A 26,801-nucleotide genomic window follows, 5' to 3' on the forward strand; every position below is an offset into this window, starting at 1 on the left:
CCCGCCCAAATGTTTGGTCTCATCCAAAAAATGGGGAAAAGAAAAGAGTCTATGGCCCTCATTTCACTCCTTCACTCTCTTATGCTGATGTGATCTATCAGGTAACTTCGTGATCATTCTGTGTATGCGTATGTGTGTGTCTGTGTGTGTGTTTAAAGAATATGCAACCATTTTTTAAGGGAAAAACTAAAAGCGTCTGCTATTGCCTTTATTATGTTATCAATATTCTAAGTTACTAATTTCTTATGGTTGCATTGCCATAAACTTGGACTTTTTTTCATTTTTAATAACTTCAGGTGATCAGTATTGTGGCGGACTCCTTGAAGGACCGTCCGGCTCTTTCAAAACCCCCAACTGGCCAGACCGTGATTACCCTGCAGGAGTCACTTGTGTGTGGCACATCGTAGCCCCAAAGAATCAGGTGAGGTTCCCTGAAAACATGAAGGAAGTATGCATGTGTTAATTGCCCAGTGTGAACTGTTAAAGATACAGGCAAGGAAGGCCTTGCTGTCTTCATGCAGAGACCCAGGTTAAAGTTGCCTTTGTGCTCTTTGACTTGCAAAGTCATGGATTTAATTTCCCATTAGAGAATTATAATCTTCAACAGGTTTAAAATACAAATGGCCTGCAAATCCCACATGAGGCTGTTTAAACTCTGTGGAAGGTGTCATAAGCACGGGTTTATGAGCGGCAGTGACTAACTGCAGCAGGACAAGAAATCCCCAGGTTTACGTACACCTAAGGTTACCATCTGCTCACAGAGCATCATGAGCTGGTAATAGCAATCCAAATCACCAAATCCAAAACAGCCAGAATGCTTCACTTCAACAAAGCCAGTGCAAGCACATCACATCATCTTTTCTAAGAACAAGGTCTCTGACATGAAAACTGCTGTGCTCTGTGATGGTTTTTCTTTTTCTTTTTTTGGTTGTTGTTTAAAATTGGTGCAGGTTCCCCACAAATAACTATTCATTGCTCTAAAACAATCAACAGAGATCTAGTTTTCCAGTGTTTATTAGTTTGTGGTTATATAAATTTTTACCCTTTCTGGGGACCACTTTCAGATGTTAATTTCAGGACAGAACTTAGCATGAGAATAGACCAACTCTTTGCTATAGAATTTTGAAAATAACTTTTAAAAATTATTATCTTGGGAAACATAGGCTTTAATCCAAACACTGTATGGTGACTATTATGATATTGTTAAAAAATTTTTTTCTAACTTGATCTTTTGTTTACACAAATACTGTTTGCCATATATTCATTTCCTTAGTGGAAAATTATTCAGGCAAATATACCATTCAACTCAGTGATTTGAGTGCACACACACACATACTTTGATCATAATCCTAAAACTCAGTTTTATGTTTAAATGAAAAATTTACTCATTTATTTGATAATAAAGAATTCTGTAAATCTATTGAACATTTTATAGTTTAAGATAACATTTAAAAATTAAATTTATCCAACATTTAAGCTATTATGTAATTCTTGAGATTGTATTGATCATTTTTCTCTTTGTGTCATTTGTAAATATGTTAGATTAAGTAATTTCCATTTAAGTATACTTGCAGATTACAACTTAGCATCTTTTCCCCAAGTTTTTCTCTTTATTTAAATTACATTTGGATTTTATTTATGTAATTTTTGACTTTAGCCAATTGAGTCTCTAGTCATAGTTGTAGTGTCTGAAATCAGTGGAAACTGTCCAAATGAGAAAAATAATAAGAGAAAATTAAGTCTTAAGTAATTTCTACGTAAATCTTTGGGCATTTTCTTCTATTAAAAGACATCTTTTAAAAAAAATCATAGCTTTCCACTTTACCTCCTTATTTTTATCTTCTCTCCAAAAATTTGTAACCAATTTCTAAGTTCAGCCAATTTTTTAGTAACCTGGAATGCATTTTATTTCTGACCAATGAAAAGTTACAGGACCCAAAAGGGAAATATTTTAATGTAACTTAAAGCAGTATTGAGTATGAATAAGCTATTATTCACCCTTTCACTGTGCTTTTGAAAAGTGGATAAATATGTGGGTATGTGGCAATCATGTTCAAAGCCAAACTTTCCTTTTATGTCTCTTTGTGATGTCACTGCTGTTACAACTTCACCCACATTACTGTCCAAGTCTTCGCTAGCTAATAGCTAATAACAACGTGACTGTCTTAACATGAGTTAACACCTATTATCTTCCATAAGCAGTAGGGAGGGTTGCCTGCCTACACAGGAAGAATAGGGACCAGTCTCTGGGTGCCATGGGTATTTATGAACCCACTGAGACCTCCTTTGATTCATACGGTGGAGGTACTCTTCAAAGATCTGCTTTTATAAGGGGAGTGGTTGCTTTTAGATCAAAACTTCCTATTGACTTGAGTATTTTAGGACACTATTGTTGGTACCCGTGCCAAAAAAAAAAAAACCTTCAGAAATCTAACACTGACTTTATGCATTTATGCTTCTATGCAAACTCTTTAAAAATCAACCAGATCGCCAAGCACACTGTGCTTGGCAGACACAGTCTTAGAACATATTTTCAGAAGACATCAGAGTCAATTCCCACTTCCCCGAACCTCTGGTCCTGAAGTTCTTTGCATGTGATGGGAATATTAGTCTCCTTCCGTTGAAGGTAGAACTGCTGTGTCCACCCATCTCAGACAACCAAACACGTACACAAACATACACTACTTCAGGGGACATTGTAGGTAATACTTTTTATTTCTATTAGTTTTCCTCTAGAGAAGAATGAAGTTGGTATATAGCCCCAATTTCCACTCCAATACAAACCCAATTTAAGTCTTAATATAGTTTGCTAGGATTATCTAGTGTTTCTGTACTTTCTTAGCTGTAAATAAACAGAGTTCCCATGTGTAAGATCCTAAATTGGTAACCTTAAAAATGCATTCTAATATACACTTGTTGTTTAATCACTGAGTCGTGTCTGACTCTTTGCGACCCCGTGGACTTTAGCCTGCCAGGCTCCTCTGTCCATGGGATTCTATAAGTGCAGACAAATACTGTTTGACTCCACTTATACGAGGTACCTAGAATAATCAAATTATAGAATCAGAAAGTACATTGGTAGATGCCAGGGGCCGGCGGTGGGGGAGGAAGAATGGGGACTTGGAGTTTAATGGGGACAGAGTTTCAATTTAGGAAGGTGAAATATTCAGGAGACGGATGACGGTGAGAGTTGCACAACAGTGTGAATGTAAGTGCCATGCAACTATACAGATATATACGTCCGACTCTTTGTGACCCCGTGGACTATACAGTCCATGGAATTCTCCAGGCCAGAATACTGGAGTGGGTAGCCTTTCCCTTCTCCAGCAGATCTTCCCGAACTAGGAATCAAACCAGGGTCTCCTGCATTGCAGGTGGATTCTTTACCAACTGAGCTATCAGGGAAGCCTGATTAAAATTGTATGTTTTAGATTATGTGACTTGTACCACAATTTAAAAAAAACCTTAAAAAAATCCTAACTAGGGTTGATCTAGGGCTTTAAGTGATCTTTTGAAATAGTTAAAAATGAAAGCAAGAGAATAACACAATGTTGTTAACTAAAGAAGTTTGAAAACGATAAGAAAAAATTTAAACAAGGTGAATACATTTTTTAAGGAAGGAAAAACAGTACCCTTACAAACCTGGGGAGAGGAATAATTCTGTTTGAGGCTATCCTGCACTACCCCTTTGACCCTTCTAATGTTGTCCTTTCACTAAAGCTTATAGAATTAAAGTTTGAGAAATTTGATGTTGAGCGTGATAACTACTGCCGGTACGATTACGTGGCTGTGTTTAATGGTGGGGAGATCAACGACGCTGAAAGAATTGGAAAGTATTGTGGCGACAGCCCCCCTGCGTAAGTAGCACCTGTTTTATTTTAGGGGCGCTAAACTTGTTTCTTATGAAATTGTCTGATTATTTTTTAATATGTTTTTAAAGTATTTCTTCCTTTACTCGGCTACGTCAGTTCTTCGCTGCAGCACGCGGGATCTTTGTTATGTTGTGCACACGGACTCTCTGGTTGTGGCGTGTGCGTTTCAGCAGTTGTGGCATGTAGGGTTAGTTGCTCTGCTTGTGGGATCTTAGTTTCCCAACCAGAGATCGAACCCAAGTCCCCTGTATTGCAAGGGGGAGTCTTAACCCCTGGACCACCAGGGATGTCCCCTAAAATTGCCCAATTATACTGTATTTTCTGGAAGATGCTGTGTTGGTGTTTTGTTCACAAATTCTTGGGTTCCTTCCCAGTGGAGTCCCATACAGCAACACCACAAAGAACAGCCAACCCAGAGAGCAAGGCAGCGTTAACAAGAGAGCAGAGAGGCGTGGGCAGCTGAATAGATAAACAGAAGCAGAGTTGGTGATGCCCCAGGCGCAGATGCTAAGCCAGAGCCCTGGAAACCTCTCTACCCTGTGAGGGGAGATCCAGTATCACAGCAGAATTAGGAAAATTCTAAGGAAAAATCTGGGGGCTGTTTACTGAGAATCCAGATGAGGAAACCTGGAAGCTTGGGCTAGCTGGTTGCAGATGATTTTACCTGATGAGAGGCCTGTCCTGGACCTTTGGGGGCTTTATGCTTCCTCACATGATTGCCCAAATTCTTGCTGAGTAAGCCCTGGTAGCTCAGACTGTAAAAAATCCACTTGCAATGCAGGAGACCTGGGTTCGATCCCTGGGTTGGGAAGATCCCCTGGAGGAGGGCATGGCAACCCATTCCAGTCTTCTTATCTGGAGAATCCCATGGACAGAGGAGCCTGGTGGACTATAGTCCATGGGATCACAAGAGTCAGATGCGACTTAGTGACTAAGCTACATGTCACACCTTCGCATACAATACTAGTAAAGGTGGGAGTTTAAATGACTACTGCTTGCCCGCAAGTAACCATTGTGTTAATTTAAATAGTCTTTCTAAAAAAATACATAGTCTTTCTTACCCTGTTCTTCAACCTAATGAGAGTATCTGCATCACTTGATCTTAGTGAATTTCTGTGATTTCCCAAAGGCACATTAGAATTAAAGCACAGCAGTTCCTTTATTTTTTATAAATTTATTTTTATTTATTTCTTTGGCTGTGCTGGGTCTCAGTTGTGGCATTCAAACTCCTAGTTGCAGCATGTGGAATCTAGTTCTCTGACCAGGGATCAAACCCGCCCTCTTCCCCCACCCCCCAGGCATTGGGAACATGGCATCTTGGCCAGTGGGCCACTAGGAAAGTCCCAAGTTACTTGCCAGTTTAGATTCATTTATATTTATCAAGTTAGATAATATTAAGAATTTAAATATGTACAAGTTAGTAGTAATTTAAACGGGTGTGTAATCAGTCACTCAGTCATGTTTGACTCTTTGTGACCCCGTGGACTGTAGTGCCCGCCAGGCTCCTCTGTCCATGGGATTTTCCAGGCAAGAATACTGGAGTGGGTTGCCATTACTTTCAAAGTTACTATACACAAATTTGGCTTTGGAGATGACTATGTGACACCAATGTGGTTGAATTAATTTTCCTTCCCCTCCAAGGGAGAAAATAAGGAAAATTGGCTATTTGGGGCCTTGGCTTCTGGTGAAAGGAAGAAAAATAGTCTCTGGTGGGAATTCTTAACCAAAAACCAGTCCACATGTGAATTTGAGGTTATAATTTACACTACCTGACTATTCCCCAAAAAATGCAGTCAGAAACTTAAAGAATTTCCAAGTTGTGAGTGCCCACATGGTATGACAGAGGAAAACACAAATCCTCACTGAAAGAATGCATCTTAACTTAGGCTTTAAGAATTCCTATAAATAGTTTCAAGAAATACAAGTACTAATCAAAAAAATCATGAAACATGAAGAAAAAGCCAACATAAACAATCATCAGCAGAAATAAGCTATAATCAGACCTATAGAGGCCTGATTATAGTAATCAGTAAAAATATAGTAAAATTAAAACATACATATTTTAATTTTATATTAATTAAATATAAATTAAATATATTAATTAAATATTAATTAAATATTAACTATATAATTACTATATATAGTAAAATATAGTAAAATTATGAGATACAGAATGTAAAATAAGTATGTGCAAAGAAATTCATGTAAAATATATTACTTGAAAGCCTTTAAGGTACAGACTGTTGAAAGTGAATAAGAACCAAGAGACGTTTAGAAACGATCAAATAGATTTAACAAAGAATCTAACAGAATTTCCAGAACTGAGATATATAATAGTTTAAACAAGAAAGTTAATACATATGTTAAATAATTGATATGACATAGTTCCAGAAAGGATTTAAGGAACTGAGAAATGGTATGAAGTGATTACCTGAAACATGGCACAAAGAGACAAATAGATGGAAAATATGGAAGAGAGGTTAAGATTTATAGAAGCTAGAGTGAAGGAACCTAATATACACTTAATCAAGGTTCCATAAGAAAAAATACAGAATATAGGAAATTTAATGTTTGAAGAAATACTAGCTGAGTGTTTTCCAAAATGGAGGCGAGATATCAATGATCAAATATGAGAAGTCAATAAAACCTAAGCAATATATATTTTAATAGATCCATGCCTACATGTATTATAGTAAAATCACAAAACAGCAAAGAAGGATGTTAAAAAGATCCAGGAAGAAAAGACAGATTATCACAAAGAGCCTAACTGATTTCTCAGTACAACAATGAAAGTTAGGTCTTAGAAAAATATCTTCAAAATGCTAACACAAAATAACTGTTACTCTAGAATTAATTACCCAGAAAAACTTCTCTTTTGTGAATGTGGGTGACATACAGCCATTTTCAGTTGAATAAGAGCTGAGACAGTTTACTGCCAACAAAGCCAAACTAAAGACACTGCATTATGACTAAATCAGGCAGAAAGGCAATGGCCACAGAATAAAAGACTGAAATGCAGGAACAAACGCTGAGCAAAGATACTGGATATAGAGTTGAAGGATTCTCGGGTCTCTGTCTTGTTTGAGAATCGGGTGATGATATTGTGAAACTTTATAATATGCCACAGTAAATATGGATGTGAATGAGGTAACCTCTTAAAGAAAGTAGAAGTGAAGAGGTAGAAGGCTGTAAGCCAGCAGGCTTGGTCTAATGGGTAAATAGAGAACGCTACAGGACTTCGCCAGTGTCCAGTGGGTAAGCCTCCACGGCCCCAATGCAGGCGGCGCAGCAGCTTGATCCCTGATCAGGCAAGTTTTGCAGGAGAAGAACTGGCAGGAAGGTTTGACCTACCACGGTGGAACAAGGTCAGAAAGCTGTTGTAATTAAGACAGTGTGGTTTTAACAGAGAGATAGAAAAATTGACTAATGAAAACACCCGAGAAGCCAGAGACACATCCACGTGTCTCTACAGACTTCTCTACGTGTCTCTACAGAGTGGGCACATTTCAGAGTCCCAAAGGTCAGCAGCCAAAGGATGGTCCTGTTGAGAATGGAGGCAGGGACCATTTTTGTTTCCATGGGGAAATGAATTGTGTTCATATCTATGTCACACAAAAATCAATTATAGATGGGTTACAGGTGGAACTTAAATGAGAAGTTTAAATGAGAATTTCTGCTCATCAAAACACACCTTAAAGGGAGAGAAAAGAGAAGGCACAAAACGGAGACAGATGTTTGTAAAATATTTGATATACTTGACAAAGACCTAGGTCTAGTTTCCAGAACATATCAAGAAATTCTTAAAAGTGAGTGAGGGAAAAGTAACAACTTAATAGGAAAAATGGGCAAAGGACATGGAAAGGCATTCCCAGAAGAAGAAAGCTGCACAGTGAATACATCTTTGAGAAGAATATGAATTGGTGCAATCACTTTGGAAATCAGTTGGCAATATCTACTAAAATTGAACATGAACTTGTATCCTTTAACCTAGTGTAGAGAGTATACCCTAACCTTCTGGTGTGTCCACTAAGGACACTTTTGCCCTCGTGCATCACAAGACATAAAAGTGTTCTCTTTTTTTATGTTGTTTGTTCCAGAGGGAGAGTAAACAGTTTATCAACAAGAGAATAGTCAGATTCTGTTGCAGTTCACACTCTATAGCCATGAACATAGTGAATAAATCTCACAGTTGTAATGTTGAGGGTAAAAAAAAAAACAGAAGAAGACACACTATATGCTTTCATATATATGAAGTTTAAAAGCGTACAAACTTGTAGGTTATATGGATTATAACCTAAGGTTATATGGATATAGAACGGTGTTGTTCAGTCACTCAGTGTGTCTGACTCTTTGCGACCCCATGAACTGCAGCACACCAGGCTTCCACGTCCTTCACTATCACCCAGAGTTACTCATACTCATGTCCATTGAGTCGGTGATGCCATCCAGCCATCTCATCCTCTGTCACCCCCTTCTCCTCCTGCCCTCAGACTTTTCCAGCATCAGAGTCTCTTCCAACAATTCGGCTCTTCACATCAGGTGGCCAAAGCACTGGAGCTTCAGCTTCAGCATCAGTTCTTCCAATGAATATTCAGGGTTGATTTCCTTTAGGATGGACTGGTTTGATCTCCTTGCTGTCCAAGGGACTCTCAAGAGTCTTCTCCAACACTGCAGTTCAAAAGCCTCAATTCTTTGGCACTCAGCCTTCTTTATGGTCCAACTCTCATGGATGGTCCAACCCTCCACGTAACTACTGGACAAACCATAGCTTATATAAGTAAATCTGTAGATAAAGGAAGGGAAAGAAGAAGCACAAACTCAGGGTAGCAGTTGCCTCCACGAGGGTGGGTGGGGGTGGCTGAGCAGTCCTGGCTTCCTGAGAAGTTTGCCTGGAAGAGCTGGACTGCAGCCCACCAACTAGCATTTGGACCAGAGGAGCGTCTTCCCACATTCAGAGTACTCCTGGGTGGGGCAGTACAGACAGTGAGAAAGCCTGTTTGGGGAGCTTTCCCCTGTTAGATGTGTGAGGGGGAGTGTGGTGACTGTCAGGTCGCCACCAGCATCCCTGTGCCTCATTCAATGCAGCATCAGTACCGTTGGATTCAGTTCAGAAACGTTTACCAGCCATGTGGTGGGCACGATGTTAGGGACCTGGAACTCCAAAATTAACAAAAGATACGGAGGTGAGTAGCAGGAGGGCTGGAAATAAGGCAGACAGGTAAATTTGCAACAAAAGTCTTGGGTGGATTTCTGACAAGGAGTACTTTGGTCCAGTAGGGACAAGTGGTGGGGAGATTGGGGGAGATTATGCTTCTTGAAGCTGAGTCTTGTTAGATACAGAACAGACGATTCGTTCCAAGCAGAGTTTGGTTGTAAAGACACACAGAGGAGATGGGTGCTCTTCTGGAGCCTGCACCTTGAGTGGGAGAGAGAGAGGAGGCGGAGAGTGGAGTTGGGACTCCACATCATGCAGACATGGGGGCCCTCCCCATGCAGGTGGGGGAAATGAGAGGGCGGTGCCCCCAGAACCCCCTCCTAGACAAAAGGAACAGGGAGGAGGCTGTGGGAGCCATCCAGCTAAAGACAAGGAAGTAGGGAAGGGTGGTAGAGATGAAGATGAGGAGGTGAGTCAAGAAATATGGTGGTCGGTAGGCTGCAGACAGTTCTCATTGCCAATTCTATAAGACAGCAGACAGCATCCTTCATCCAGTCCTGGGATTTGCTAGTGGTGAATGGACACACATGAGATGTCCCCTTGCCTCTCAAGTGATTGTAACATTAATTTGCAAATGCAACACTTGGCCCTCAGTACATTTATGGCACTGCAGTTCTGTCACATTCATACTAAAGCTCAGTAGCAGCATAGCTGAAATATGTCTTTGTTACAAAAATACTCTTCCTTGAGAAAATTCAGCTTCCAGTATAGTGCTTCCAAGATTAGTTCATACAAGAGGCAGTGAATGATCACTATAATTATAACATCGTGCCCATAAGGCTGGCTTGGTTGGATCTTCAGGTTTTCTTTGCTGCTTACAAGAAGTGCTTTTTGTAATTTTATCATTTAAACAAGGTTAACATGTCTTATTTGTAATTGTAGTTGAGAATTCATGTGTTTCATCCACGCTGTGTTTATTTCATGGAATATTTTCAGAAGCAGGATAAAATATTCGCGTTTGTGGCTTGATGCTCAGAAGCATTATTTAAATGACCTTGGTCCCATTTTTGTGACTGGAAGGCAAAAGCGAGGTCACAGAGCTCGTTCTTAGGTTTGGTTCATCCCTTGGCTCGGAAGGCAATAACCTTCAGGATGGAGAAGACCCTGTACTGTTTCTAACTGGTGGTCAAGTCCAGATCTACCTTCCCCTCCATGCTTCCAACTCGAAGTAGCTGATAGGTGAGGGAAAACAAGAGTTGCCTCATTTATTTGTTGTCCAAGATGCCTAAGAAATGGTTCAGCTGAGAAGATGCCTCAAAAAAGGAGTTTAGTCAAACCACCAATTAATTCAGTTAAATAACTTTAATTTTTTCCACTTTTGAATTAAATAGTTTTCAAATGGAATTAGCCAGACAGCATTTTAAAACCATTGTTTAAATAATAGCAAAAGATTAGATGAAACTACCACCTTTTATAATACAGTTATCCCCTAAGATTTAAGTAAGAGAGCTTCTGTGCCTCAGTAATTATTGCCACTAAATCTTTAGTCCCAACTAACCAGCACACCCCTAAGATTGCTTTAAAATTAGATTCTTAATGAGGTTGTTCGTGACCACCAAATCAAAGTAATCACTTTCTCTTTCTCCTTAAGAGCATTTTGCTACCCAGATTATAAACAGAAAGGTTTCCATTTTAGGCACGCATGAGAACTCTTATTAACAACGAAATGAAAGTCCCATTAAATTCTGCATGGCTTTCTTATCCCTGGGTGACCAGCCTGCTGAGATGATCCCTTTGGTTGTGTCTTCACAGGATGCGGAAATTTGTTCACCAGGTTTCTCCATCTGATTCCCCATGACCAGCAATCCCTAGCTCCCCAGGCCAGCCGGAACTGAGTCTTAGTTCAAAGATGCTGTGTGGTTGCTGAGTCAGACCAGACCCTAGAGTGCTTATGAAGCACCAGCTGCAGCTTCAGTGTTTACATGGTCCCTAGTGTCTGCCACTGTCTCCAGAGGCACCTGGTCCTGGGTTCAAATCCTGACTCTCTTACACACAAGCTGAGGACCTTGGGCAAATCACTTGAACTTGCTGATCTTCAGTCACCTGTTCCATAAAAAGGGGATAACAACAGGGTTGTTGTGAAAGCACAATTCAACAGTTTGCAAAAAGCACAGTGCCTGACTGAGCAAACGTTCAGTAAATGTTAGCTATTTGCATGAATATCGAGCAGGTTAAGAATGTCATCTTTTTAAGTCTTTCAACTTTTCGGTTTAAACAGAGAGTAACCTATTGTTGGAAATTAAAGGAAAGTTAGTTCTACATTTCAGAGGTGTCCCTTACACTTTTAAATCTGTATATATGCATTTTTAAAACTTTTTTTTTTCCTTTTAGGCCGATTGTATCTGAGAGAAACGAACTTCTCATTCAGTTTTTATCAGATTTAAGTTTAACTGCAGATGGATTTATCGGTCACTACAAATTCAGGCCCAAAAAATTGCCGACAACCACTGCACTGCCTGTTACCACCACCTTTGTGGCGACTACAAGTAAGTCTGCTTTGAAATTTCTACTCAGACTTGAGGAGTATAATAAAAATTCTTCTGAAGTGGGGGAAAAAAAGCAACTGATTAAGAGGAAAATACTTGAAACTAAAATAAGTTAAATAAGACAAAAACCTACATTAGAGAATAATATGATTTCATTAATGAAAGAAAAGTATAAGATATAAGAATGCTTATAAGCTAATAATTTTAAAATGTTATCCAAGAAAATTATGGTCACTTAGAAATACTAGGAACCCTATTATAAGTAGAGATCATAACAAGCCTCATTTTCTTTCTTGGCACTTATAAAATCATGTTTTTCTGTTTGTTACATAGAACTGTAGTATTTGGGGTTAAAATTCCAGGGCCCTGATTCCTGCCTGTTTTCATTTCTGCCAGTATTTGGACTTTGTTGTGGGCAGGGGTATGATCCAAAATGTGCCATACAAAATATATTAGTTTTTCAAACTGGAGTAAATCAAACAAAAATATTCTATGTATTGTAGACACCAGTTGGGGGCCTCTGGTCTGGGTATGACCTAAGAAATGCAAGGGCAACAGAGGGTTCCTGTTCCTTGTCTCTACACCCCGTCAGCACAGCCCTCCAGGATTTCAGGCCTCAGATCTCAAAGTCTAAAAGGGAGGAGAAAAAAGTGGGAAGGGGGAGTCTAAGGTTAAGACGTGAAACAGGCTGAAACAAGCCCAGCTTTGTTGCCCACCGTTTTCTGCCAGTTCGCAGAGAGGGCTGTCCCGAGTGCAGGCGCTTCCAGAAGGGCTGCTTCTTCTGAGCGCTCCGCAAGTGTGCCACCTTGCGGCCAGGAAGTGTACTGCCGCACGTCGCAGCAGTTTTTCTCCAGTTCTCTCGGTGGACCTTGGTGTCCTTCTTTCCAGTGAATCATCTGTCTGCACCCTTGTGGTTCTCCAGCTTTTATATCGAGTCCTAAACTTTCTCTGAAGTTGCAAACATGGATTTTTAATTATCTCCTACAGGTTTGCAACTGCTAGCCACTGAAATGAAAATGCATCAGATTTACCTCATTTCTGTCACACTATATTCTGTCTCATTTCTGCTTCTCCACCTATTTTCTCAAGCCTGGGCCACAGCATCTGGAGCCACACTCCTAGAGTTCCCTTGACTTCTCTATCTTAACTCCCCACCGCATGCCCTGCCCCTTCCCCCACTCCCAACAGCGCAGACTGTATCTTTCCCCCTCTTGTCTACACCTATGCCTTCCAATACGGTGGCCGCTTTTAGATGCTTGAAATGTGATTAGTGCAACTAAAGATCTGAATTTTTAACTTCATTAAATTTAAAAAGCCTCCTGTGGCCCGCGGCCAGACCAGAGGACAGCGCAGGGGCCAGTCTCCTTCACACTGTGTCCCTGGGGCCTCTCCTTCTAGCTTCATCTTTGGGCTCTATCACCTTGCTCCTCAAGCTCTAAGTATTTGGGATTTTATCCTAAGTGTGGAGGAAGCTGTTGGTGGATTTAAGCAAAGTTCAGGGTTAGATTCTCACTTAATGTTGAGACTTCATCTCACTCAGATGTTGATGAGACTTTAAACAAGAGCAGGAATAGAGTGGTGCCATCTGATTTCATGATGTGGAGGCTGCCGGAGGAAGAGAGGCCCTGGGGAAGGGAGGTAGAGAACCTGAGTGTTTGAACGTGGTGAAGCTAAGGGGAAGTAGCTTGCAAGGAGGGAAAACAGAAGGGCGGAGCAAGGGAATAACTGAGGAGGAAATTTCCACAAAGATGCCTCCAGAGGGCATGCAGAAGGACAGACCTTAGGCCAGAGGTAGACAGCCTCCTCTCTTAGGAGAGGAAGGAAGTGAGGGTACAGATGGAGACAGCTCGGAGGTCTGGTGGAGGACATTTCGTTCTGTGATCCTTGTTCTCACCAGAAAATGGGCAAGGTCACCCGCTGAGAACGAGAAGGGAGGTGGGAGCCCTGGGGGCTGTGGGGGCAGCTTGTCACTTGGATGAGGGTCTGCTTGTGTTCTCAGCTGTCTGTGAGCAGGCATAGAAAGAGGAAAGAGTCTCCCACAGGACTCCCAAAGGGCAGAGGGCAGAGGGCAGGGCGGAACAGGAGTGTAAGTATTGTTAAGAAAATGACTGAACTAACAGACCATGAAAACTATGGGAGAAGCTAAGGAATTAAGATGGGCCAGGTCAGTGGAGTGGGAAATAGGAGAGGGGTCAGTATGTTGAACCTCTAAAGAAAGAAAGAAAAAGTAGTCATGAGACTAGGAGATTAAATAAATAAGCATGAAGGGAAGGAGGTTCTGTTGGATGAAGGATGAGATTGGTGGTGAGACTTCAGCAGAAGGACACATGAGCTTGGGACTGAGGGGCAAAGATGGGTCAGAGGGAACATCTGGGGCGGGGGGAGGGTTTAGGCTACAGCCAGAGAGGGATCGTCCCCAAGGAGGGAGGACCCACCAAGATGGTTGAGGGAGCACGTGAAGAGGAAAGCTGAAAACCCGGTGCCACGCTTGGGTGTGCAGGGCAGCAGAGAGCAGACAGGAAGACGAAGCGTGTCACGGTGTGACACGTGGGACACCCACCCAACGTCCAGACTAATGTCCTGAGGCCGAGAAGGAGCTGGTTTCAAGTGGTCCTCGTAAGAAGATGCTCTTTCATCAGACAAGGAGAACCACTAAGGCACTCAGCTTTGGACTCAGTGAATTAGATAAATTTAGGTCCCCAACTTTTAGAACAATACTCCCTCTAAATGCTTTCTGAGCTCTTTCTCTAAAATATATGTATATATATATATATATATATATATATATATATGCTATTATGTATATTTTAACATTATGCTGTGTATATTTTAATATTGTAATCCACTTTAGATCCTTTTGGAGATAAGTAGGGATACAAATTAAGAGTAAATTCACAGAAGGGTTAGCAGAACATATTAGAAGGACAAATTACCCAATATGCACAACTCTATGACAGTTGTTCTGTTTAGTTCCTCCTAAGATGTTGCCACATATAAGGGAATCATTACCAAATGTTTTGGAAACATTTTTAATGATGATAATGAGGATTAAATATTTTCATTTCATTTCATAAGGATTAAATATTATCATCATCATATCACAGCTTTCCAACCTTGGCACTATTTACATTTTTGGCCAGATGATTCTTTGCTGTTGGGGGCTGACCTGTTCACTGTGAAATGTTGAGCAGCATCACTGGTTATCTATCTACTAGATGCTGGTATCATCCCCTAGTTGTGACTGCCAAAAATATTTCCAGAGTTTACCATATGTCACCTAGTGGGAGAAATCACCCCCAATTGAGAACCACCGTGTTTATCTATTTAGCTGTACTTTAAATTTGTCTACTCAGTTCTTAAGATCCTTATAGGCAATGACAGGCTCAAAATGTTTTAGTGATGGATTGCATCTAATTACAGATATAGCACACTTCATCACATGAGCATTGTTCCCCAAAACCTGTAATACTAACATTTGGGTAATTGTGTATTTCAAATGCACCAAGAAAACTCCCTCCACTCAGGGGAACCCCATAAGATTCCTTTGGTGAAGTGAAGAGTTAACCTATTCTGTGTTCTTATTTGTTGTTCTGGGTTTTCGGTAAGCAGGGCACTTGAGACTGCATCTATTTTTGGTTACAGCATTAGTTATATATAAAGGAAGAAGAGAATAGGGCTAAATTTGGGTTATCTTTGATCTCAGGTTTAAAGCTCAGCAGAAGACATTGAGTTACCCTGAGGAAATTAAGAGTAGAAGTTGGTAACATGAGGAATATCCTTTGCAGGTTCTTTAATTATTTCATTGCAGTGACGGATTGGTGGCTCAGAGAAATATATGGGAATTTTAAATGGGCTTATTCAGATCTAAACACCAATTATATATGCATTCATTTCCCTGAATCTTGTGTATTTCTTCTTGGAATGAAGGTTTAAAGCCCACTGTGGCCCTGTGTCAGCAGAAGTGTAGACGGTCGGGGACCCTGGAGAGTAATTATTGCTCAAGTAACTTCGGTAAGAAAGAAAACCCAGCCTTTCCTCTTTAATCAGAAACCCGAAACTGCATGCTTAATCTCAAAGGAACTGCCGTGAATGGGATGGTAAAGGGTCAGTTACACTCTGCATCTACCCAGGAAAATATTTTCCTCCACACTAAGGTGTGTTGCACCATTCGAAGTATGAGTTCACAACTGAGAAAAATGTATGCAGAAAATATACATTTCTTACATAAACTTAAAACTTAATAATTTGACTTCTGGTATATGACACTGCTGTTCTGTGTATTCTGGCTAGCTCAGTGTTTCCCCCCACCCCAGAAAAAAAGCCTGGCATCCTTTTTCTTTTCTCACATAGTTTTCATGTACTGAGTATTTTTTCACACATCTGTAATTCAACTTAAATAAATCAGAAACATATCCAAGCTGGCCTCTCTCAGAAGAAATTCAAGTATTTCCTTTGCAGTGTCCCTCCAGAGGACGAAATTAAAACTTGAAAATCTGAAATCCATTTGGAAACGCTTATAAACTGGAAACTGAGGAGATATTACCTAATGAATCAGAATTCCTAAAGATTTTTTTTTCCAATTAAAAAAATCTTGCACATTCTGTAAAAACTGCTTAAGAGCAAATGATCCCAAGTTGAATTATGTTGGTTATGTTTAAAAGGAATATGGAAGAAAAGTGTTATCAGGAAAAGAAAGTTGCTACAGCCTAAATAGGTTACCCAACACAGAAGGCCTCCCAGAGGAGGCTTTGCTTGCTTTTTCTTATGCCTCCAAGTGGTGACTGCAGCCCAGATTGACCATCTTGTAGTAAAGATGTGAGGACAGTAAGGAATCTAGGGCCCTCAAGAGGGAGGGGGAATATATGTGTACATATAGCCAATTCAGGGCTTCCCCGGTGGCTCATTTGGTAACAAATTCGCCTGCCAGTGCAGGAGATGTGAGAGTTTAATCCTTGAGTTGGTAAGATGCCCTGGAGGAGGAAATGGCGGCCCACTCTAGTATTCTTGCCTGGGACATTCCGTGAACAGAAGAGACTAGTGGGCTACAGTCCATGGAGTCAAAAAGAGTCGGGCATGATTGAGCGTGCACACACACACACACACACAAACACATAGCTAATTCAGTTTGTTGTACCACATTATAAAGTGCATTATATGCATTATATACCACATTATATGCATGCTCAGTAGCTCAGTCGTGTCCAATTCTTTGTGATCCCACAGAGTGGAGCCGGTCAGGTTCCTCTGTCCATAGGATTTCCCAGACAAGAATACTAGAGTGGGTTGCCATTTCCTACTCCAAGGGATCTTCCCGACCCAGGAATAAACCTGAGTTTCCTGAGTCTCCTGCATTGGCAGGCAAATTCTTTAGCACTGAGCCACCTGGGATGCCCCCAAAGCAACTATACCCCAATAAAAAAACTAGGGCCCTAAGTCTAACTGGAGTTTGCATGTCAAAATTCAAATAACCAGCATGAAAATGAAGACCAGTAGCACCAGGTGTCATTGCTCCCACATCCAGGATGATCTCCTGTAACAGGTGCTTAAGGAAATCTCCCTCCCAGTCCTTCGGCGCTATCTGATTTCACTCTGCTACCAACTGACATTTTGCAGAGAATCGCTCATCACTGGGAATCAAAGTAAGGCGTAATAAAAATTCTGATGTGATGAGCTTTGCACACCACATAAGCAGTGAGTTTTCACTTTATCCTGAAAGGGTAATATTATCAAGTCCAAAACTCCATCTATTCCATTGTGACATTCACACGACAAAATGACCCAATATTATTACCAGAGGCCAGTTGGTTCCTAATCAGGATTGGTAATGCTCTTTTAGGGGCAGGGTTTTGTTTTTGTTTTAATTGGCCACATCATGAGGCATGCAGTAACTCTTGGTTCCCTGACCAGGGATCGAACCTATGCCCCCTGCAGTGGAGGCATGGAGTCTTAACCACTGGACCACCAAGGAAATCCCTTTAGAGGCAGGTTTTGGTTTCACAATGACTGGGGGCTGCAGTTGGTTTTCTGGGTAAGGATAGGATTATCAAAAAGACATGCAGTGCAAGTCCTGCATCACATGGAATACACCCCCTCCAAAAAATGCCCAAAGCATGCCTTTGTGAAATTCTGCATCTTTCTTTCTGTGGCTCAGAAGTAAGACTCTTCTCTGAGTGTTACATGGTAAGAAGAGAGAGTTACATAATGAAAAGCAATGGAATTTTGCTAGAGTTTTTCTAACCAAGGAAATATTTAATGTTATACCTCAGTTCTATACTTTGACTTGTTAATTGAGATAAAAAGGATGGATAAGAAAGAGAATATGAAAGACCCAGAGGGACTTCCCTAGAAGTCCAGTGGCTAAGACTCTGAGCTCCCAATGTAGGGTGCTTGGGTTCAATCCCTGGTTGGGGAACTAAGATCCTGAATGCAGCAACTAAGACCCAGTTCAGCCAAATAAATAAATAAAAAGAGAGGAGCCAGGGGGAGATACAGAAAGGTAAGTGCTCACCCATACAGACACAAGGACTCGGATCTTTATGGCTCAACCCTCCGTCATGCAACTTCTTATTATGGCACTGCCTTAAAGATACACGGTCCTGTTGAGTATTAACAATTACCATGTTTGGTAATTGATCCACACGTTGGATAAAACATTGGAACAAGTCTCTGTCTCAGCAACTGACTGCATTTTGGTAGTTATTTTGGTTTTTTTCAATGCATAACAGCTAGGGTAATATTACAGCCCCATGACTCCTGTTTTTCAACCTGAATTTTGGTGACAGATATATAGAATTAAATTTAATGACTCTTATTAGGCCCTTCTTTCTAACATTAAAATGTTTCCCATCTGAAAGTTAGAGGAATGTATCAATACAACTATTTTCAGTTCTGCTTACATTTGTCTTCACTGTCCTATGATTTAAAAACTGTTTTCTTTTGCAGTCTTGGCCGGCACTGTCATCACCACCATCCCTCGAGGTGGGAGTTTGCATGCCACGGTCTCGATCATCAACATTTATAAAGAGGGCAATCTGGCAATTCAGCAGGCCGGCAAGAACATGAGTGCCAAGGTCATCGTGGTCTGCAAGCAGTGCCCACTCCTCAGAAGAGGTGAGCAGGAAGAAAACTCCATTCTATCTTCCAGGGGAGCTCAAGGGCAGAGAAGGGGCAAGAAGAGCCTCTCCGAACAAGTCATGGGTCTTTCCACACCATGGCTGGTCTAGAGAAGTCAAGTCACGGCTCATGTACTGCCCACTTCTGATGTACAAGGAAGGCCTTGGAGTCAGGCAGAACTGGGCTCCAATAGCAGTTCCTGTAGCTTGTGGGAGAAGACAGGATGGTGGAAATGGTCAGTGAGTTCAAGAAGCATTTGAAGTTGGATCAGTAGGGAACAGACAGAGAAAGAGGTTCAGGAGAAAGATTTTCAGCTATTGCACTTAAAGTACCACTACTATGTGTAGAGGAAAATATCTATCAAGGAATAGGAAGTTCAAGGACTTCCCTGGTGGTCCAGTGGCTAAGATTCTACACTCCCAATGCAGGGGGCCCGGGTTCAATTCCTGCTTCAGGGAACTAGATCCCACATGCTATAGTTAAGAGTTTACATACCTCAGTGACGATTGAAGATCCCATGAGCAGCAACTAAGACCCAGTGCAGCCAAATAAAAATATTTTTTTAAAAAAGGAACAGGAAATTCAGAGCTGGTGTTCAGAAGAGAGAGGTGTCTATGGGCTAGAATGAAAGATCTGGGGCTCATCTGTAGATATGAGATTATTAAATTCACAGGTGAGAGTGAGCTTATTAAGATAAATTTTAGGAAAAGGAAAATTACCCTAGAGCCAGAGCACGTGATTTTTTAAAACAGGTATATAAAAGTAATGTTATGTTCTACGGTTTTTTAAAAAGTTAAATAAGTAGTGCATGGTTAGTCGCTTTAGCCTGTTTGGTCTGACTCTTTGCGAACCTATGGGCTAGATAGCCCGCCAGGCTCTTCTGTCCCTGGAGATTCTCCAGGCAAGAAGACTGGAGTGGGTTGCCATGCCCTCCTCCAGGGGATCTTCCCAATCCAGGGGTTGAACCCACATCTCTGATGTCTCCTGCATTGGTAGGCAGTCTTTACCACTAGTACCAACTAAGTAGAGAAGGATTTAAAATAAAAAGGGAAGCCCTTTCCCTTTTCCTGGAGGCATAATGAAAAACTCCTTCCAGAAAGTTCTGGAAGGAGTAAATGTACATACGCATGTAGACAAATGTACATACATACATATGTAGATAAATGGGATCTTTCTACACATTTTCTGCTCAAACTTTCCTCCACATGATACGTACGTGGACAGCTTTCCATCAACAGCACATGCACAGCTCTCTCTTTCTCTGGAATGGCAGTAATGCCTGGCACTCCACTGTGTAATGAACCGTGACTTCCCATCCGCCATCAGCTTGTTCCTTTTCTCAGTCTTATTACAAATTTCTTCCACAATCAAAAGAAGCCAAACCTCTACCACACATGCAGAAATACAAATATCCACATTAAGAAAGCTTTACTATGAATTCAGATTGTTCAGAAAAGTCAGAGGCCAGCAGCTTCACATTGACTCTATTTTTGAAAAAACATATATATTATAAGAAAATCTTTCTACAATAAAATGGAAAATGCCAGAAAGGGAAATTTTGATCAGTTTTATCATAACAGATTTGATCTTCAGAGCTTCATATAACATTATAAATGAGATTAAAATGCAAACAAACATGATAAATAAAATGGTAGAGTAATTTTTGAAAACACAATGGATAAAAGGTTGATATTATTTAAGTAGTATTAAGGACTTGATTTCTGAATAGAAAATAATTGGTGATTTCAAAGCAAAATGTAGAAAGGATATAATCAAGAATAAATTATAAATTAATACAGTAACATTGTACCTCACTACTAAGAAAAGGAGTGAGCGTCAGAAAAATAAGACCAATACCACCTTATAGTTTGTTGAAAAAGCAACACAGTACAACTTTCATATGCTCACATACTGTTGCTCAGAAATTACACTCTAAAACATAGTTTCTTAAAGAAATAATCAGAGAGAAGCACAAATATGCATGCAAAACACATAAATTCCAAATAATAATCCCATTGACTCTCAAGAGGGAATAGTAAAGACTCTGTAAAAGGTAAGACTTCTTTCCAGAAGTATCTGGAACAGCAAATGATCCAGGTCTGGACACTTACTGTCATATCTCATCTCATCTCATCAGATCTCATACTTACTGTCATCTCTGTTGTGGTGGCATCTGCCCGCCCAGCCTGCCAAGCCTTCGTAGGCTCAGGACCAGTACAATTATAGTGGTAGACCACAGAGGAAGGCTTATACAGGGGGAAATGTCTCTTATGACTCACAGGGGGAGAGGGAGAATAAAGGAGGTGGTAACACATACATTTTTCTGAAGCAAGGTAAATCTTCAGAGTTGAACCCAACATACCTCAGTGTGGCCCCGGTCCAGGCCTACCTACCTTAACCAGACACACAGATATATATAAAAAAAATAGAACAACAGATAGAAGTACTTTTTAGTACATATCTTTTTAGGGACTATAAGAACGTAAAGAAGTATATGGTCCAACCATGCCCTCAAAAAACTTACATAGTATAAATGTTGGAGGGGTTAATAAAAAGTTCAAGACAACAACTTGGAAGACAGTGAATCAATAGTTGCCAAATGCCTGGGGAGATCCAGAAGCCTAGTGGGACCAGAGGGGCCTTCTGAAGACGGCCCCTTGAGGAAGGAGAGCTTTTCATAGGAATAGTGTTTGTAGAGGACACTCAGTAAATACATTAGACCTTACGCAGAACTGGACCTGACTGGGTCTAATCATTCCATCCAGTTTCCTAATGTAAGCAGACCTGGAACATTCTATTCTGTCAAAGTTAGATTTTTTTTTTTCAATGAGAGTCTTAAACAAGATTTTATGCTAGAAAGAACAAATATCTAATTACACCGTTTGTAGAACATTTACCTGGAGGTAAGTTATAGTCTAAGTTGTTTCAAACCAACACACACAGAGAAAAAAATTAATCTTACATTCTCTTTTAGGTTTAAATTACATAATTATGGGTCAAGTGGGTGAAGATGGGCGAGGCAAGATCATGCCCAACAGCTTTATCATGATGTTCAAGACCAAGAATCAGAAGCTCCTAGATGCCCTGAAGAACAAGCAGTGTTAACACTGTGTCCATTTAAGCTGCGTTCTGTCACTGCCTTTGAAAGATCTTTTTTCTCAGTAGAAAAAGAAAATTTATAACCTGAAATATTGAGCATTCAGAGAGATTTACTCTTCACAGGATGTAGGTAGGAGAGCTGGGGTGTTGCTGATGGAAGTTCTGTTGCCTGCACGGAAGAGGAGCAGATATCTAATTGGAAGCCTGCAGACTCAGTGGGGTGTTGAGACTAAATGTATCAAACGTTGACAGTTTGGAAGCAGTTTATTTATGCATCTCTGTAAAAGGATATTTTAGAAATGAGTTGTGTGAAGATGTAAAAAAGAGATTTTTATACGTGCAATATTTATAGTGATATTTGTTTTACCTTCAAGCATTTGCTCTGAGGTGTTATATTCTTCTCTCGCATTTTTAAAACCAGTGCTTAATAAAATATTTTTAAATGATTATATAATTGCCATTAAACTTTTTTTTTATTAAAAAGTGGAACAACATGAAAAGAATATTCCTTGATATTTACCTGTAAGGTTGTCCTTTTATCAAGTGGCTTCCCTCATAGCTCAGTTGGTAAATCATCTGGCTGCAATGTAGGAGACCCGGATTTGATTCCTGGATCGGGAAGATCCCCTGGAGAAGGAAATAGCAACCCACTCCAGTATTCTTGCCTGGAGAATCCCACGGACAGAGGAGCCTGGCAGGCTACAGTCCATGGGATCGCAAGAGTCAGACATGACTTAGCAACTAAACCACCACCACTGAAAGATCAGTCCAAAGACGGCGGGAACCAGTTGGATCCAGTCATGTAAACAGACTATAATTCTTTTCTGCAGAACCAGAGAATTGAGAGCTGAAATGGTGTCCCTCAGGAATCTCGTTCAGGTCCTTCACTTTGTAATGGAAATGGAAGCTCGGCTATATTTAGTAACTTGTTCAGAGCACACGCCTCCCAAAAGTCGGAACGTGCAATCAAGCTCAGAAGTCCTAAGTCCAAACCCAGTGCCATTCCTGCCACTAGAAGAGGTCTTCTCTGCCCCAGAGGAAAACTCTCATCTTGCAGAGTTCAGTCTTTGTTTCCCTAGCCTAAATCATAATTAGTCATTTTATAGGACTTGCATTAGAAGTACAGAAATTAGAAGGGCGCCTCCCACCATTATTTTGTTCATCCCTAGTTAACTGGGTCAGGGTGTATCTGCTGGGATGCATTCTGCCACTGCCTTTAAAAAATCTATACTCACCCAGGAGAGGAAGAACTGTAAAAGCGCTCCCATTGTGTGCAGAGCTACTTTAAACACTTGCTGGGGGTGTGGCAACCAGCCTCAGGAGGTTGTCAGCTGGGAGTTGCAGAAGAGGGAACAACTGTCCCTATTCAAAGAAGGTAGAAAGCACACGAGGGCATAAACACAGATTTGGGTCATAAGGTCCCTCATAGCTGAAGCAATGTTTTAGAAGTAAGGGAAAATACTCCTTTGGGTAAAAATAATAACTCCCAGCCCTAGATGTGACCAGACACTCAAAGAGCAGAAAATGGAAATTCAAAAGGAAGAATCCTGCTTGGGCAGCTAAGGGAGGGGAAGAAATCAATGAATGTGGGCTAGTTTGAGGGTCAGGAATCATTCCTAAATTCTCCCAGTGGGATGACCATCAGTACCAGGGAATATAGGGCGTCCCTGGTGGCTCAGCAGTAAAGTATCCGCCTGCCAATATAGGAGATGTGGGTCAACATAGGTTTGATCCCTGCGTGGGGAAGATCCACTGGAGAAGGAAATGGCAACCCACTCCAGTATTCTTGCCAGGGAATTTCCACGGACCCAAGAGCCTGGAGGGCAATAGTTCAAGGGGTTGCAGAGTCAGACTCAACAACTAGACAACAACAACCAGGGAATTCACCAGCTGAGGAAGTGGATGAACCAGAGGGGCTGGTGGGCGGCTTCCTTGGCCAGTGCCACCTTTTAGAAAAGCCCTCTCAACCCACAGAGGGCACATGGCAGCTGCGAGCAGCCAGGATTTAACTGTGGAACCCTGATTGATTCCACCCTTCTCTAGACAGCTGAGTACCTTTCAAGTCCCATGTTATGGGACCTTGGGAGCAATTAAGAAAGATTTTAGCATTTCTTACAGAAACTTATTGGTGTGCCACGGGTAGCAGGTTTGCAGCCATCAGCTTCCTTCACAACCAGTGGAAATACCTCCATAGGTTTCTGAGAGCGGACTGGAATCACAGTGAGGTAAAAAGTAATCCAGACTATTCATACCACTGATATTTATGACAGAAGACTTAGAACCGTTGATGAGATTTGTGGTTAATAATAGATGGCAATGATTTTTTTTAAACAATTTTTTTCTTTATTGAAGAATAATTGCTTTACAGAATTTTGTTGTTTTCTGTCAAACCTCAACATTAATCAGCCATAGGTATACCTATATCCCCTCCCTTTTGAACCTCCCTCCCCATCCCACCCCTCTAGGCTGATACAGAGCCCCTGTTTGAGTTTCCTGAGCCACACAGCAAATTCCCGTTGGCTACCTGTTTTACATACGGTAATTAAGCTTCTATGTTACTCTGTTCATACATCTCACCCTCTCCTCCCCTCTCCCCATGTCCATAAGTCTATTCTCTATGTCTGTTTCTCCACTGCAGCCCTGTAAAAAAGTTCTTCAGTATCATTCTTCTAGATTCCGTATATATGTGTTAGAATACAATATTTATCTTTCTCTTTCTGACTCACTTCACTCTGTTCACCCACCTCATCAGAACTGACTAAAATGCATTCCTTTTTATGGCTGAGTAATATTCCATTGTGTATATGTACCACAACTTCTTTATCCATTCATCTGTCGATGGACATCTAGGCTGCTTCCATAATTCTAGCTATTGTACATAGTGCTTCGAAGAACAATGGGATACATGTGTCTCTTTCAATTTTGGTTTCCTCAGGGTGTATGCCTAGAAGTGGGATTGCTGAGTCATATGGTGGTTTTATTCCTAGTTTTTTAAGGAATCTGCATACAATCTTCCATGGTGGCTGTATCAATTTACATTCCCACCAACAGTTCAAGAGTGTTCCCTTTTCTCCACACCCTTTCCAGCATTTATTGTTTGTAGAATTTTTAATAAGGGCCATTCTGACAGGTGTGAAGTGATATTTCATTGTATTTTTGATTTGCATTTCTCTAATAATGAATGATGTTGAGCATCTTTTCATGTGTTTGTTACCATATGTATGTCTTCTTTGGAGAAATGTCTATTTAGGTCTTTCTCTCACTTTTTGATTATGTTGTTTGTTTTTCCAGTATTGAGTTATATGAGCTGCTTGTATATTTTGGAAATTATTCCTTTGTCAGTTGTTTCAGGAGAAGGCATGGGCAACCCACTCCAGTACTCTTGCCTGGAAAATCCCATGGACATGGACGGAGGAGCCTGACAGGCTGCAGTCCATGGAGTCGCCAAGAGTCGGACACGACTGAGCGACTTCACTTTCACTTTTCACTTTCATGCATTGGAGAAGGAAATGGCAACCCACTCCAGTGTTCTTGCCTGGAGAATCCCAGGGACGGAGGAGCCTGGTGGGTTGCCATCTATGGGGTTGCAGAGAGTCAGACACAACTGACTTGACTTAGCAGCAACAGCAGCAGCAGTTGTTTCATTTGCTATTATTTTCTCCCATTCTGAGGGTTGTCTTTTCACCTTGCTTATGGTTTCCTTTGCTGTGCAAATGCTTTTAAGTTTAATCAAGTTCCACTTGTTTACTTTGGTTTTTATTTCCATTACTTTAGGAGGTGGGTCATAGAGGATCTTGCTTTGATTTATGTCATCAAGTGTTCTGCCTATGTTTTCCTCTAAGAGTTTTATAGTTTCTTGTGTTACATTTAGGTCTTTAATCCATTTTGAGTTTATCTCTGTATATTGTGTTAGGAAGTTTTCTAATTTCATTCTTTTACATGTAGCTGTCCAGTTTTCCCAGCACCATTTATTGAAGAAGCTGTCTTTGCACCATTGAATATTTTTGTCTCCTTTTCAAAAATAAGATATCCATAGGTGCATGGGTTTATTTCTGGGCTTTCTATCTTGTTCCATTGGTCTATATTTCTGTTTTCGTGCCAGTACCATGCTGTCTGGATGACTGTAGCTTTGTAGTATAATCTGAAGTCAGGAAGGTTGATTCCTCCAGATCCATTCTTCTTTCTCAAGACTGTTTTGGCTATTCAGGGTCTTTTGTGTTTCCATATGAATTGTGAAATTTTTTGTTCTAGTTCTGTGAAAAATGCCATTGGTAATTTGATAGAGATCACATTGAATCTATAGACTGTGTTTGGTAGTATAGTTATTTTCAGAATATTGATTCTTCCTACTATTTCTCCATCTGTTTATGTCATCTTTAATTTCTTTCATTAGTGTCTTATAATTTTATGTATATAGTTCTTTTGCCTCTTTAGGTAAGTTTATTCCTAGATATTTAATTATTTTTGTTGCAATGGTGAATGGGATTGATTCCTTAATTTCTCTTTCTGATTTTTCATTGCTTCATATAGAAATGCAAGTGATTTCTGTGTATTGATTTTGTATCCTAAAACTTTGCTAAATTCACTGCTTAACTCTAGTAATTTTCTGATAGTATCTTTAGGGTTCTCTAAGTACAGTATCCTGTCATCTGCAAACAGTGAGAGCTTTACTTCTTCTTTTCTGATCTGGATTCGTTTTCTTTCTTTTTCTTCACTGATTGCTGTAGCTAGGACTTCCAGAAATATGTTGAATAATAGTGGTGAAAGTGGACACCTTTGTCTTGTTCCTCATCTTAGGGGGAATGGTTTTAGTTTTTCACCATTGAGAATAATGTTTGCTGTAGGCTTATCATATATGGCCTTTACTATGTTGAGGTAGGTCCATCTATGCTCATTTTTTGAAGAGTTTAATCATAAATGGTGATGAATTTTGTCAAAGGCTTTTTCTGCATCTATAGAGATTATATTATTTTTATCTTTCAATTTGTTAATATGGTGTATCACATTGATTGATTT

The 26,801-nt window shown here is 40.5% G+C and overlaps 1 protein-coding gene across 1 annotated transcript in view; it reads left to right on the top strand.

Moving 5' to 3' along the window:
• The window catches only part of PCOLCE2 (procollagen C-endopeptidase enhancer 2), an 82,693-nt gene extending 60,454 nt beyond the window's left edge, over window positions 1-22,239 (top strand). The window contains exons 4-9 of the mRNA XM_065942629.1: window positions 297-421; window positions 3,721-3,857; window positions 11,419-11,573; window positions 15,501-15,584; window positions 18,516-18,683; window positions 21,661-22,239. Coding sequence (XP_065798701.1) covers window positions 297-421; window positions 3,721-3,857; window positions 11,419-11,573; window positions 15,501-15,584; window positions 18,516-18,683; window positions 21,661-21,791 — 800 coding nt within the window. The 3' untranslated portion in view covers window positions 21,792-22,239. The remainder of the gene's footprint in view (window positions 1-296; window positions 422-3,720; window positions 3,858-11,418; window positions 11,574-15,500; window positions 15,585-18,515; window positions 18,684-21,660) is intronic.
• The last annotated feature ends 4,562 nt before the right edge of the window (window positions 22,240-26,801 follow it).

This window comes from Muntiacus reevesi, chromosome 8 (genome assembly GCF_963930625.1).
Source record: "Muntiacus reevesi chromosome 8, mMunRee1.1, whole genome shotgun sequence".
Lineage (NCBI taxonomy): Eukaryota > Metazoa > Chordata > Mammalia > Artiodactyla > Cervidae > Muntiacus > Muntiacus reevesi.